Here is a 14,141-nt window from a genome sequence, read left to right on the forward strand (position 1 = left end):
CAATAACCACATTGTGGCTATGTAATATACTTACTGTTGGAGTTAAAGTTAACAAGTACCAAAGCCTGCTTTTAGAATTTGGGGTAAAACGTAAATGAAATATGTAGTCTTTGGGTGCATGTATAATAAACCTCATCAAATTAATTAATAGAACTATAATTAATGGCATAAAATATACTTTTTACTTTTGTTATAACATAGGTTTATTTCTTCTCCTGGGATAGAGGGAGAAAAAAAGAAACCCATAAAATTAACAATGTGTATACCAAGAGTATTAAGATATTTTTAACTTAAAACTACACACCTCTCTCCCATCACACACACAGTTCCATCTGTGGATCCATCCATCCATCCATCCATCTTTCATTTCCTTTTCTCTCTCTTGCTGTTTCAATACTGAAATATTCCACTGCTTAGGGAATATGACTTATATTACTATTTATACATATGAAAAACTATTTTAAGTTAATTTGTATATAAACTGTACAAATTCATATGCATTTACATATTTTATATTTAGGAAAATATGGATCAGAAGACTTAGGTTCTAGAGGATGTAAAATATTTAGTTTATATTCAAATATTTTCATATTTATTTATGTCATTGTTCTCACTAAAATAATATCAGGGTTAGTTTATTTTTATTAAACATTTAAAGCGTTAGCAATTGTTATCACATCAGCCTATTTATTAGGAAAAGAATGCTAATCTGCTCCTCTATTCTAAATCAGTACAATTTAAAAAATAAAAATAAAATGCAATTGTCTCATAAAAATCTAATTATAGAAGATGAACTTATGGTTTCAAGACTATTCAAATTATCTCACTTTTCTTAGTTAATAATCTCAGACTTTATAACCTTGGCAATATTTCTCAATTTATATTGCATGCGTAGGCAAAAAAAAAAAGGGGGGGGGGGGAAACCTCTCCAGTAGATTTAGGTAGCATTCATTTGATAATGTTTCTACCTGGTCTACAGTTTTCAAACATTCAGAACTAAAATGTAGAAGGCACAAACATGAACAATTGGAAATATTATTTCTGTACTATTTCTAAAAAGAGAATCTCATTTTTAAAATCTAAATTAAGTACAGTCCTTAATTCAATCATACCTCTATTATAAATTCTAGGAATTTTAAAATGTTAATTTATACTTATTTTGGGAATAAAGAATAGCATATTTTGAAAAAGGTTAAGTTGAAAATGTACTACATTTTATATAAAAAGGAACTAATTTCTCTGTGTTTAAATTATGCTATAATACTTGTGCATAAGAAAATCAGAATGAGTGAGCAGAATATCTTATTACTAATGAATTATTGTTCAAGGTTCTATAACTATATATTTTTCAACAGCCTAGAGTAAAGTATCCTTACTCTTTCTCTGTATCTCCTTCACTTTCTTCTGAATGATCAAAGCTCCAGTTATTTTTAAAACCTCCATCCCGCTTGGACTGTGATTTATCCAAAGCTGTAAAGAAATAAGTTAGGATCAGTTCTGGTTCCAAGAAACTCATAAATATATATCTATACATAAAATAAAGCAATTTTAATAATGAACAATCCAAAGTATAATTTAGGTTTATTCAAACTGGGGGAAAGGAGTGGGCAAAACCAAACTAAATTAAATACAGTTCATATGCACTTAATGCATTTATTTCCTAATGGTGGGATGCAGGCTTGTAAGGCATTCTCTATATAGTTTACACTATTCCATAAAATAGCATGAGTATACTAGGGATAAAACTAGTACGGGTCCAACTAAGTTTAGTATCCTGGCCTGCACTTTTTATTTTACTAAAAAGCATTATAAGAAAGCTTTGATTGAACATATCATGATGGAAAGTGGTTATGTATACTATATATACTTCTCACTCCTTTTATGTGTTTTGCTCAGCCTTGTTGTTGTGACTCCTCGCCAGCCAGTGGATCTGGCAGCTGAGTCTGAGGAATCAGATGAGGAGGAGGGGCCTGGAGTGACATTAGAGTCAGAGGAAGGCTCTGAGGAGCACCAAGACTTACAGTTGGACGAGGAGCCTGGCCCCTCTTCTCGCGCTCAGGCTGAGACATAGCTTTGCTGGGAGCCTGAGTTGGATAGAATCCAGGATGCACAAAAGTGCAGGCAAGAGAAGTGAGTAGGACAGAGGAATGCAATGGGGCAGCTCCAAAGGCAAAGGAGAAGGCATTAGGAAGCCTTGGCTGAATTATAAAAGGGAAGGTGCGGGAACTTCTGGTTGCCAAAGGCAACCATTCGTGTTGAGGATTGAGTTTCTGTGGACTGTATTTGTTTTCCTTGGACATTGACTCAGGTCTGTGAGAATAAAAGGGATTGTTTTTTTCTTGCGGTTTCTACCTGTTTCTTGGAAGAAGGGTTTCTCCTTGTGAGCATAACAAGGCCTCACATAGGCTGGGACAGAACAATTGTTTACTACTAAAAGAAATGTAGGTGTATATTATCCCCTGGAGAAATTCTTGGGGACCATATAAAATCCATATGAAGCTCTTAAGAGTCAAACTGTGTATTCTCATGGTAAAATCGATAACCTAGGCAATATTCATACATAAGTTTATTCATGGTTTAATATTGCTATAATGGTTTAGTTCCAATTTTTTATTTTAAATACAGCATTATCCTATAAAGTTGAAGAGCATTATGATGATTTCAAAGCCAGCAAATATAACAACATTCCAAAAATGAGTGCACCATATTCCCACCCATTTATCAGAAATTTACTGAAACCAAATACTTGTAGGATAGCACAACAGTTTTGGAGAAATGCTGCTCATGTGTAGTCTTATCATAAATATACTAGTTCTGGCAAAGGGTTGCTTCTGACTCCTTAAAAATGAATGTTCCTTACTGCGCTAGTTATGAACACCATTTGTACTTTGACTTCAAGTGGAATGAGGAAGAAACTTAATAGAAACAGAAACAGGAACCGTCATCAATCACATCTACTAGAATATGGTGCTTAAAATTCCCATTATAATACATTCCCCACTTTCGTTGGTGTAAATGAAATCTGAATTGTAATTAGTTCTATTCTGAATTCCATTCCTATTGCAGCCTGAAAAAATAAAATAATTAAAACATCTCATGCTGTGAATTATTACCTCTTAGGGAAATGGTTAGCAGACAATATACAGCTGAAGTGGTCACAAGTTTAAAAAAATACATGGTTACAATTTTTTTAAAAATACACTGCATAGGCAAGGTGGAAGCACTATCGAAGTTTGTTCCTTCTTTGCCTGGGAATGCCACAGAAGCATACACAATGTGAAAGGAAAACTCCATCCAACTTTTCACAGGGCTTCTGATGTACCGCATCCTTCTTTCCCCTTTTTCTCTACATTGTTTCAACTATCATCTGCCTCTGCAATTTCTAGCATCATTCTTTCACTATCTCCCGAGATGCCACTGCTGCCTTAATTCAAGAGAGGCATATTCAAGCACCACCCACTGCAAATGCTAGAAGCTGAGTACATAGGTCAGCTGGATAACCAATAGCTGAACAGAAGAGGAAGTTTCCCTATCTCTGCATTCTGCCATGTGCCACTGTTACTCTTGAATTTAATCACAAATGTAGATTAATAACAGATCCTACCTGCTCATCCTATTCCCTCCCTCCCTTCCCATCTTGTAGTCAGGATTGAGTTTTTATATTTTTATAGTATTTTCTTCATATTGTGTATAGGTTTTGTATATTTTCATCCTTTTAATATTATAGCTGCCCAGAGTTATCTAGTGCTAAGATGAGTAGCCAATAATTTGAATAAATAAATATTATTGCACAAAATACTTGAAAAATACAAAGCTTATTATATGCCATTTTAGCAACCAACAGAAAAATAATGTCCTCAGGGATATAGTACATCAAATATTGTATCCTTTTACAAATATACACATTAAACAATGTATATTTTGAATGGTACAAGGCAGCATCTATTTCACTGTCATCCACTATATTCTGTCGACAAGAAATATACCAAAATAATATTCACTGTACATAGCATTGTATTAAATGAAGTAAAATATACCAAAAAAGGTCTAGAGCAGACATGTCAAACACAAAGCCTGGGGGCCGGATGTGGCCCGTAAAGTGGTTTCATGTGGCCCGCGAAGCCATCCTGGAAACAGTGAGAGAACGGCCCCTGCTGCCTTGGCCCTGGCCCAGGCTGGCCGGAAGCCAATGTACAATTTTGTGGTGGCCATCTATGCTGAAACTCATTCAGTCTTAGCTCCACAAGGCTGTCTGGAAACAGTGAGAAACCAGCCCCTGCCACGTCGGCACCACCCCTGGGTGCATGCTGGGGAGGTGTCACCCTTTGTGAGGAATGAAGAAATGCACCATCACCTGGAAGTGGCCAGCAAATGGCCTCGCCTACTTCACATATCCTGCTTGATGGGCTCTGGGGGAGGGGTTTCGGCAGGCAGCGGGGCACTCTCCTCACAGCAACGAGAGGCTGAGCTGGGCAGCGCAAATCCCAAAAGAAACACGAGGCCGCCCAACTCCCAGCCAGTCCGGTTTCAGCAGGCAGCGGGGCGCTCTCCTCACAGCGCCAAGAGCTGAGCTGGGTGGTGCAAATCTAATGAGAAGTGCAATGCTGTCTAGCCCCCAGCCTGCCCAGTTTCAGCAGGCAGCAAGGTGCAAAGTTGGCAAGCTTCGCACTGCCTGGCTCAACCTCTCAGTGCTGTGAGGAGAGCGCCCCACTGCCTTCTAAAACCACACCCACCCAGTAGGCCACATCCATTCCATCCACGCCCACACAGTAGGCTGCACCCACCCTGGCCACACCCACCCAGCCCTCCAGGGCAACCGCAATGCTGATGCAGCCCTCAATGAAATTGAGTTTGACACTCCTGGTCTAGAGAAATATTAGCAAAAAACTTCAAATGCAACTGGAAGGAAACACGAACATAGATATTTGTTACTCATATTGGCTGTGAAAATATGGGTAGCAAAATCAGTACTTCTCCATTTTACATATTTGCTTATCAATCACATATATATCCTGCTGCAATCATACACAATGCTTAGCTGGTCATAACATAAAAAACAGTAATGATAATGAGAATTACAAATATAAAAGCTAATAGACAAAATATACAAAGATACTTTTCAAATAGCATCTGGCATCAACCCACATATACCCCCTGGGAAAAAAACTCCTCTTTCAGAAGCTTCTGGGAGACAATTAGAGTGGAGGGTCAAAGCATTGTATCTGTGGAATGCCTTCAGCAGCCGGGAACCCCAGTGTTCAGGATTGCTGCAGAAAAAACATCCCACACTAACCAAATGCTCTATTACCAAAATAACAACCCAAGTTCCCATAAGAGGAGCTGTATAAGAATGTTATTCAGACAAGCTCAGTGCAGCAACCTGGAACAACAGAAAAAGGAAATAGATCACCTACACAGCTTCTTCCAACAGAATGGATACCATGAAACTTTATTTAAAAAAATGCCTACGATGTAACAAGGTCTGAAAAGTATAACACTGCTATATATCCAAATCATCTCAAAAACAACCAAGAGACTATTATAACCACACAGCATCACCATAGCATACAAACCAGCTAAACCTTCAAAACATCTTGAGTAAATCAACAAGTACCCCATGAAGAAAAATCAGAAGTTTCTACACCATAGTGTAAGGATAGCGATAACCACTATATAGAACAGACAAGGAGAAAACTAGCAGAGCACATCCATGAATATGAATTAGCAATCAGAAGACATGATCCTTCATTTCACATGGACAGACTCAACCAAATTTCAACTGGGAACTGTGTGCATCTGTACACCAAGCTAAATCAAAAACTTTTAAGGAATTCCCGGAAGCTTGGCATTCAGACAAATCAGCCATCAGTAGACACATAGAAATAAACCATATTTTCACACCATTCAAAAGGGACAACAAAAAGGAAAGTGAAACAAAAACACCACAACACAATAGCCAATACCCAAATAAGAAGCTATTAATTCCAGGCAAATAAGCAAGCAGAAAATAATATCTTACAAGATTACTAAGGAGAAACCTACTACTGAATGTAAACAGGTAGCAAGCCTCACACTCATTAGCATGATATTACCTAGTTGGGTAATAAAACATCTGCAAGCAAACAACCAAGCTCCGAGAACACCATGGATTGCATAGTTTAACCCTGAAATTACATATATTTTCTTCTATTGGCATTTAAATAGTATATAAAATAACTCCATAGGAACTTCCAAGAACTAATCTATCACACTGCCACAACAGTTTTAAGTAGGGTTATTAAAAATATTAAAAATAAAGGCTATTTACATAAAATATGCACATTATATAGTCCTTTAAAATGAAAGAATTAATGCAAGGCTAGGAATTTTTTTGGAGCCTTATCTTACTTTTTGATACCATTATTACTTTAAAATCCATTTTTCTTTTACAATTTGTCTTTGCTTTTAGTACTTTTATTTGTGTTTTTACAAATAAATATTAGAATAAAACCAATTCTTATTTAGTTTACAGTACTCAATTACACAATCTTATTGTCCTATATCAGTGATGGCAAACCTTTTAGAGACCAAGTGCCCAAACTTCAACCCAAAACCCACTTATGCATCGTCGGGTGCCAGGTGAGTGTGGCCCATTGGGTGGGTGTGGCCCATTGGGTGGGCGTTGCTGAGGTGGTAACAGCAGACTGGATGGGACTAAAAAGTTCAATCAATCAATTAAAACTTTGCAAGATCTTTTTTTTCCCCCGCAAGAAGTTGAAATTGGCTGAACTTTTTTTTTTTTGTACACGGCGGCGGAGGCCTAAAGCGAAAAGGTTTTATAAAACCCAGCTGAAGGCCTAGGACCTGGGCGACGGCGCACATGCCCACAGAGAGCGTTCTGAGTGCCGCCTCTGGCACCCGTGCCATAGGTTCGCCACCACTGCCCTATATACTTGTTAGTTGAGGATGTCTACTATGGAAATAACACCACAGTTTTACTATATGAATACTTCACTACATGCAACAATTTAATAGAGTATAAGCAGAAACAGCCAATTATCTGGTTTTATATATATCACACAACATGGCAAGTGCAGAAGTTTGACACCCTTCCAGTTGCTACTCTGCAGCATCTACTTTGCCAGGAAAAAAGCTTCCAATGTTTCCTGTATGAAACTAAGAATCCTCCTCTTATCGCTTTTGCATTTTTCTAATGTCAGTACAGGAATTATACTTGAAAGGAGACTATGAATTTCAGCAATACAATGATCTGAAACATATCTCCAAATCAACCATTAAGTACTTATAAAGACAAAGGTTTTGAAATGTTTCACAAACTTCAGATTTAAGTACTGAAAATTGTGGATAAATCTCAAACATGCAATGCACAAAAATAGATCTAAGAGTATTTTTGAATTAGACAGGTTCTATAAGTGGGGAAAAATAGAAATACTGTAGAAAGATTTTCAGCTGGCTACAAGAAATATTTGAAAGCAGTTATTAGTGTTACAAAGAACTGAGTGAAGGGGGCTTCGAACTTCTCCATCTGCCATATTACTTTTTCTTCTTAATTTGGATCTGTAAACAACTTCACATAAGTATTTGTTCAAATTTGTAAAAAAAACATGTTAGGTTTAATTTGACTAGAAAGACCTAATTTTTTCATACAGCTCTGTACAGTATTAACAATGGGATTTTTCCCCCTTTTTCCAGAAAAAAATTGATTGCTCACAGTGTAATCATTTTTTAAGCACAAGTCCCTGCAGTTTTGATTGGCAAAATTTCAGAAATACTCCTTTGCACTGCTCAGGCAACTCTGAGGACACAGACAAACCTCCAAGTGGCCTCAACAATTCTTTAAAAGAATGCAAATGATCAGCTATTTGCAAGGAATATAAATCCCTCCATTCCTCACCATCCAGTAAGAGCTGAAAAAGCTTCTTGGATGGAGAAGCAAAACATCTTCAAAGAAAAACAAAAAAAGTCCAGTTGCCTCTTGAAAAAGCACCTTGGGACAATCATGACCTGGATGACTGAGAATCTCCACAGACATTTCAGAAATAGTTTGCCATTGACTCAAGGTTGAGAGTGAGTGACTGGTCCAAGGTCACCCAACTGGGTTTGTGCCTATGGCAGAATTAGAGTTCATTCTCCTGATTTCTAGCCTGGATGCCTTATCCACTACATCAGGGGTTCTCAACCTTGGCAACTGTAAGACTTGTGGACTTCAACTCCCAGAATTCCTCAGCTGGCTGAGGAATTCTGGAAGTTGAAGTCCACAAGTCTTAAAGTTGCCAAGGTTGAGAACCCCTGCACTACATCAAACAGGCTTCTCTGAAATTGAGATTCTAATGGAACCTAAGTTTTGAATTTTACCATCAATTCTGTTCAATCTTAAAAATGGAAAGGGTCAAAAAAACATACTGTTTTTCATTTTAAATTCTGCTTTAAAATAATTAAATAATCATTAACTAATTTTGTGAATTGTTTCCACGCGAATTCAAAACTAAAGTTTTTGATAATCTCTTATCAATTTTAACAAAACAGGACCCCTTTCTACTAGGATTACAGGCACAATTCAAATGGCTATTTTTTATTTTTAACCACATCCTACAAATTGGGACTCCCATATTAACTAATCCAGATTTTTAGATTGCTTGTGAGTGATAAAACTGAAAATGATATCACTAATCAGGAACAAGGCGCCCGGCTTTAAAATGATTAGTCAACTTTAACTTCCTTCAACATTGTCCACAAATAGTTTTTTCTTCCAGATAAAGGAATGTATTATCAGAAAAACTAAATATACAATGCAACTCAAAGCCAAATTTCAAATTCTTTAGTATTATTCAAGCAGATTCCACTTTAGTAAAATAAAACCCTTCCAAAATAAGTTTTATGCTTAAAAAACAAAAAAACTATATTAACAAGGAAATTGCTTTCATTTTTTCCTACTTCTTTCTGTATTTATCATGCATTCTGCTCATGCCCACTTGCCCAGCACAAAGATTTTAGAAAAATTGTTCCTATTAGACATTTGTATTATTTAGAAACTAAGAAAGAGCTGAGTTAAATCTAAATAATATTCCAACATTCTAGTTTCCAAGTAGCTAGTCTGTTACCTGATATTCCTGACTTGACAGATTTTGACAAATCTTGACTAAAATATCAACTTATCTGCATTTTAAAAATGGGAAGGATGCCAGAGTTTGTTGAATAAGCCAGAATTGTTCAGATTTATATATAACACTACTCCATCAGCTATTTTTTCATACAGTGCCTAGATTCATATATGTTGACTAGTAAACTTACTGCATAATATGTATCATAGCCACAATCAGAATTTATTCATACAATTCCCAACAGTGCCACTAAGTCGCTTTTTCTCAACTTTGTGTTGTGCATTAATAATATCTATCTCTCCCATCTCACAGCCATTGATCATGCTGATTGTTCTAGTGAACAATCACTTAAATATGAGCCAGCAGTGTGTTGCAGCTGCCAAAAAAGCCAACATAGTTCTATCTAGGCTATTCATTAACAGAGGGATAGAATCAAGGGATAGAATCAAGATCACGTTAAGTGTTAATACCACTTTATAATGTCTTGGTAAGGCCACACTTGGAATACTGCATCCAGTTTTGGTCACCACAATGTAAAAATGATGTTGAGACTCTAGAAAGAGTGCAAAGAAGAGCAACAAAGATGATCAGGGGATTGAAGGCTAAAACATTAAGGAACGGTTGCTGGAATTGGGTATATCTAGTTTAATGAAGAGAAGGATGAGGGGTGACATGATAGCAATGTTCCAACATCTCAGGGGTTGCCACAAAGAAGAGGGAGTCAGGCTATTCTCCAAAGCGCCTGAAGGCAGGATAAGAAGCAATGGATGGAAATTAATCAAGGAGAGAAGCCACCTAGAACTAAGGAGAAATTTCCTGAGAGTTAAAACAATTAATCAGTGGAACAACTTGTCTCCACAAGTTGTGAATGCTCCAACACTGGAAGTTTTTAAAAAGAGACTGAACAACCATTTTTCTGAAATGGTATAGGGTTTTCTGCCCAAGCAGGGGGTTGGACTAGAAGACCTTCAAGGTCCCTTCCAGCTCTGCTCTATTCCATTCCATTCTATAAATATTTAACTATTATTCGACTGGAATGATGTATAAACATAAATATAAACATAAATACATAGGTAAATAAATGTTGCTACAACATATCTGGAAAACATAAGAAGGGTAAAGAGACTTCTATAAGCTGATTGCTATTATATACAGTGATCAGTTTTAAAAGGTATTTATATGTGGAAAAGGTAAACTAAATGTTAAGATTAATAAAACAAGTTCATGCTTGTGGTGCAATGAACATAAGTAACCTGTAAATGAGAATACAATACTCAAACTATAGCAGCAAGGAATGGTCCAAGCTTCATTTTTCTATTTGATATTGATTTGGTGCAAATTCTGCTTTGATGTGTTAACTATCTTTATCATACCAATACAGAACTGATATTTAACTTTCATTAAAATGTTTTAAAAATCAGTATAGAAACCATAAAGTCATACACATCATATATGAATTTGTTTATATTTAAAGGTGACCACATATAAAAACGATGACTGTCTATTAAAAGAGCCACTTTCTATCTGTCTTATGTAGATTTTACTATTCTACTGTGAACTAGCCATTCACCTACAACAGCCATTTTGTGTTTCCTCCTTTTTTATGGTAGCCTTTCTGTGACTGTCACCATAGCAATCTATGATACCTATTCAAAATTACAAATGTCGCTGCAGCTGTTTTTTTTAGTACCATCAGTGAAAACACCCCTATCCTCTCATCTTGCCCTCCCAGTTCATTCCAATAATCCAATGATTCTTCCTTGTTCCTTATTCTCTGTTGGCCCAGTTCAGTCTTAAATTAGCTTGCTCCTGAGGACAGTTATAGACTGCAAACTGATTAGAAAGATAATATATTAAAATAAGAACCAAATGGTTTCTAAAATCTTGATGGAGATTGGAAAATTAAGCTTAGAATACTTGGATTAAATTATGGAACAAAAATAGGAGGAACACTAGTTCTTGGTCTAATAAGCCATAATTGTTCTGAGATCATTACATATGAATGGTACTATTATATATGCAATTCAGATATTAATATAGGAAGTTAACATTTAGTAAATATTCCCATTTTCCAAGTTATTGCAGGGAATTTTACCCCCATATATGATTTAAATAACAAGCTGAATGAAGTAAATGCAACAGGTTTATAATCCTGCAATCCAAGCAGTAATTCACATTTATATACAAAGACTTGTAAGAAGTTCTAAAACAATGCTAATATGTAATAATTACTAATACTAATGTATTAATGCAAGATAAAATAAATGGCTCAAGATTGATTCACAAATCTACCTTGTTAAGTGGAATGGTAGTTAATGTGGACTACACCCTGTGGTTGTACTGAGATAACACACTAAAATACACTTATGAATAGCAATTTGAGACTAAACTGCATAAAGACTTCTATGCCTGAGAAACCACTATTTGTGAAACAACTTCATACGACATTATAGACATTTTTATTTCACAAACATTTGTGAAGAGGTTTATTACTATGATGTGGCAAAAACTGCCCAACCACAGAGAGCCATTTCATATATACAACTTTCCAAATGAGACAACTACCAATGTATTCCTTTTGTTTCAGCATGCTTCAATAGCGCAGTGTCATTTTCTGTCACTGCACTGCTACAATCCCTATACCATTAAATTTTAGGAATGCTTCATATTTTCCTTTTTAGGTATGCAAAGCAGGTAGGAAATGTATTGATAACTCTGTAAGCATTACTGCTGAATTATATATACATATATGCTATTCAACATATAGGAAAAAGGTAGTTTAATCTTTGCTCTGATAATAAATCCAGGACATTTCTACAGAAATCTAAAGAAGTAACATATGAACCTGCTTTCACATCATTCTTCCTCACAGAATTTGAAGAGCTGGTATGAAACCTTTATTATCTCATTTCATGGATACAAACATTAAAAGTAACATTATCAATGTTAGACAGCACATTCAACATATGAATGTATCCTACTCTCAAAATTAAACAACAGCTTAAAAAAATCTAATCTTAGAATCTCTTTTATAAGAAAAAACTCCATTCAATTATTCTTGGAGAAGCAGAATATCAAGCTATTTAAGTCATCAAAGAAAATATAATTACCAAAAGGAATTTATTATTCTAGCATTTTATACTTAACTTTGGAAGGTACTTTTCACATTTTGTTCTATCCAGAATATATAGAAAAGATGCCCATTTTTGTGATTTCTGAGTTGGCCTGGAGTTGATATTTCTTCTAATATGGATGCTCAATTAAGGTAGCATAGGCATGCCCACCTTCCTAGAATAAGCCTTAACTTCCCAGTAAAGGTATCTATGATAGCACTGTAAACTGTTTTCTCACAAATTAATGTATAGCAAAATATGGAGAAAGAAGCACATAAATTTGGGGGGTAGTGGGGGAAACCATATAAACCGGGTATAGTAATTCTCACATCAGCATTTTCTATCATCTGTCTGATTATTTTTCCTCTCGGTATCTTCAAGATAGCGTTAAAAATAATTAATGCAGAAAACGAGAATCTTCTTTATGGGGTAAAAGGAAAATAAAGCAAAAGGGGTGCCAGCAGCTGCCACAATGAAGACTACTACACAAAAGTCTGACTCAATTAGCTTCATCTCTTATCTAAATATTAACCTTTGCCAGCCATCCTACCACCGCTCCCCTCCCAGCATGCAGATTTTTCTCTTGCTTTTGTTTGGATTTTGTAAAAGAAAAGAAAAAAGTAGACAGTAAACCGCTCCTGCTCCTCTTTTACCCCACTCCCACAAGACTTCCCGATCCTATAGAATAGAAAATTCCCACTCGTGGAAGCCAATGCGAAGAGGGTCCAGCTGCTACCTTCCCGAGCCGTCTTTCGAGATAGGTTTACTCGGAAGTAGGACGCCCTGACTTCCCAGGGAAAAGGCTTCTTTTCGGGGAAGCGCGCTTCGGCTTTCAACCCCCCAGTTCCCCACGAAATCCACTTACCCTCGAGAAGAAAGCCCGGCTGTCGGATGCTTCCTAGATTTCTGCCGCCGCCGAGGCCGCCGCCACCACCGGCCATCTTCGCTCAGGCGCTGCTCTCGTTTCACACCATCGCGCCGACCAGCCTTTTTTTCTCGTTCTGGCCTAGGCGCCGTGTCTCAGAGGTGCAGGTAGGGCACACTAGGCCTCTCCCTTCGGCCTGCGCCCGCCGCCGCCTACGCCGCCTACGCCTTGCCTCCCCCGGCCGACTTCCCAGCAACTGGCTGGAGGCGCCGGCTGTGATGGGGGATGGCTGCTCAAGGGCCCCTCACCCGGCCAGGCCTACGAAGCGCGAAAGGGAAACGTTGCCGGCTGCCTTCTCTTCGCCCGCCTCCCTTTATTGTGCTCGGCGACAGCAGAGCTTCTCAGCCGCTCGCGGCAGACAAGAGAAGAAGACGAGGCCGCTGCAGTCCCGCCGGCGGGCTCGCTCTGGCCGCTGTGCTGCCTGCCACCCAAAGGCGGGGCGGTAAGAACGAATGAACCCAACCGAGCCAGGCTGCTCCTTGCCGCCACCCTTCCCCCCTCCCGGCTGAGGCTGTGGCGGCTGTGAGGCGGCCAACGTTTTTCCCCTCCTTGCGGCGCTCCCCTCAACCCCCGCCGGTGCCCCGAGATCAAGCCGCGCCGATCAGTACGCGACCACCACAGTGTGTCTATCGGCCTTTTTGGGGGGCTCGCTCCCTCCCAGAGGCCGCAAAAAAAGAAAGTGTAGCTAATTTGACAACGAACCCAACATCTCTACCTCCCCCTTCCCCTTCCCCACCCCTCCTCGCACCCATGTTTAAAATGGCCGCAGTTGCACGAGCGTCCCTGGTTGTTCGGCTGCCTTCTCTCCCCTCAGTTCTAGAGAAAAGCCCCGAAGGAAGGGAGTGAGGGAAAGTTGAGGTCATTAACTCAATTGTTTAAGGAGTGCATGAACAAATGTTTTTTTTTTATAACTCCCTTCTCAAGTCATTAGGATCAGGGATACTTTAAAAAAAATCCAACTCTCTGAATAGCTCATTATTATTTTTACCATGAATATACTTG

The 14,141-nt window shown here is 37.9% G+C and overlaps 1 protein-coding gene across 3 annotated transcripts in view; it reads right to left on the reverse strand.

The window, feature by feature from the left end:
* The window catches only part of SENP6 (SUMO specific peptidase 6), a 98,709-nt gene extending 84,855 nt beyond the window's left edge, over positions 1 to 13,854 (reverse strand). For 2 of the 3 annotated variants that reach the window (XR_005557079.1, XM_039346622.1), the window contains exons 1-2: positions 13,080 to 13,854; positions 1,377 to 1,470 (exon numbers count right to left, since the gene is read on the reverse strand). Coding sequence is in view for 2 of the 3 variants with exons in the window: in XM_039346622.1 (XP_039202556.1) it covers positions 1,377 to 1,470; positions 13,080 to 13,155 (170 nt within the window). In the remaining variant the exon portion in view is untranslated. The remainder of the gene's footprint in view (positions 1 to 1,376; positions 1,471 to 13,079) is intronic. The other variant, XM_039346623.1, reaches the window with a different exon arrangement.
* Between the last annotated feature and the right edge of the window lie 287 nt (positions 13,855 to 14,141).

This window comes from Crotalus tigris, unplaced genomic scaffold (genome assembly GCF_016545835.1).
Source record: "Crotalus tigris isolate CLP2741 ecotype Arizona unplaced genomic scaffold, ASM1654583v1 scf7180000018016.4438896, whole genome shotgun sequence".
Classification (NCBI taxonomy): Eukaryota; Metazoa; Chordata; class Lepidosauria; order Squamata; family Viperidae; genus Crotalus; species Crotalus tigris.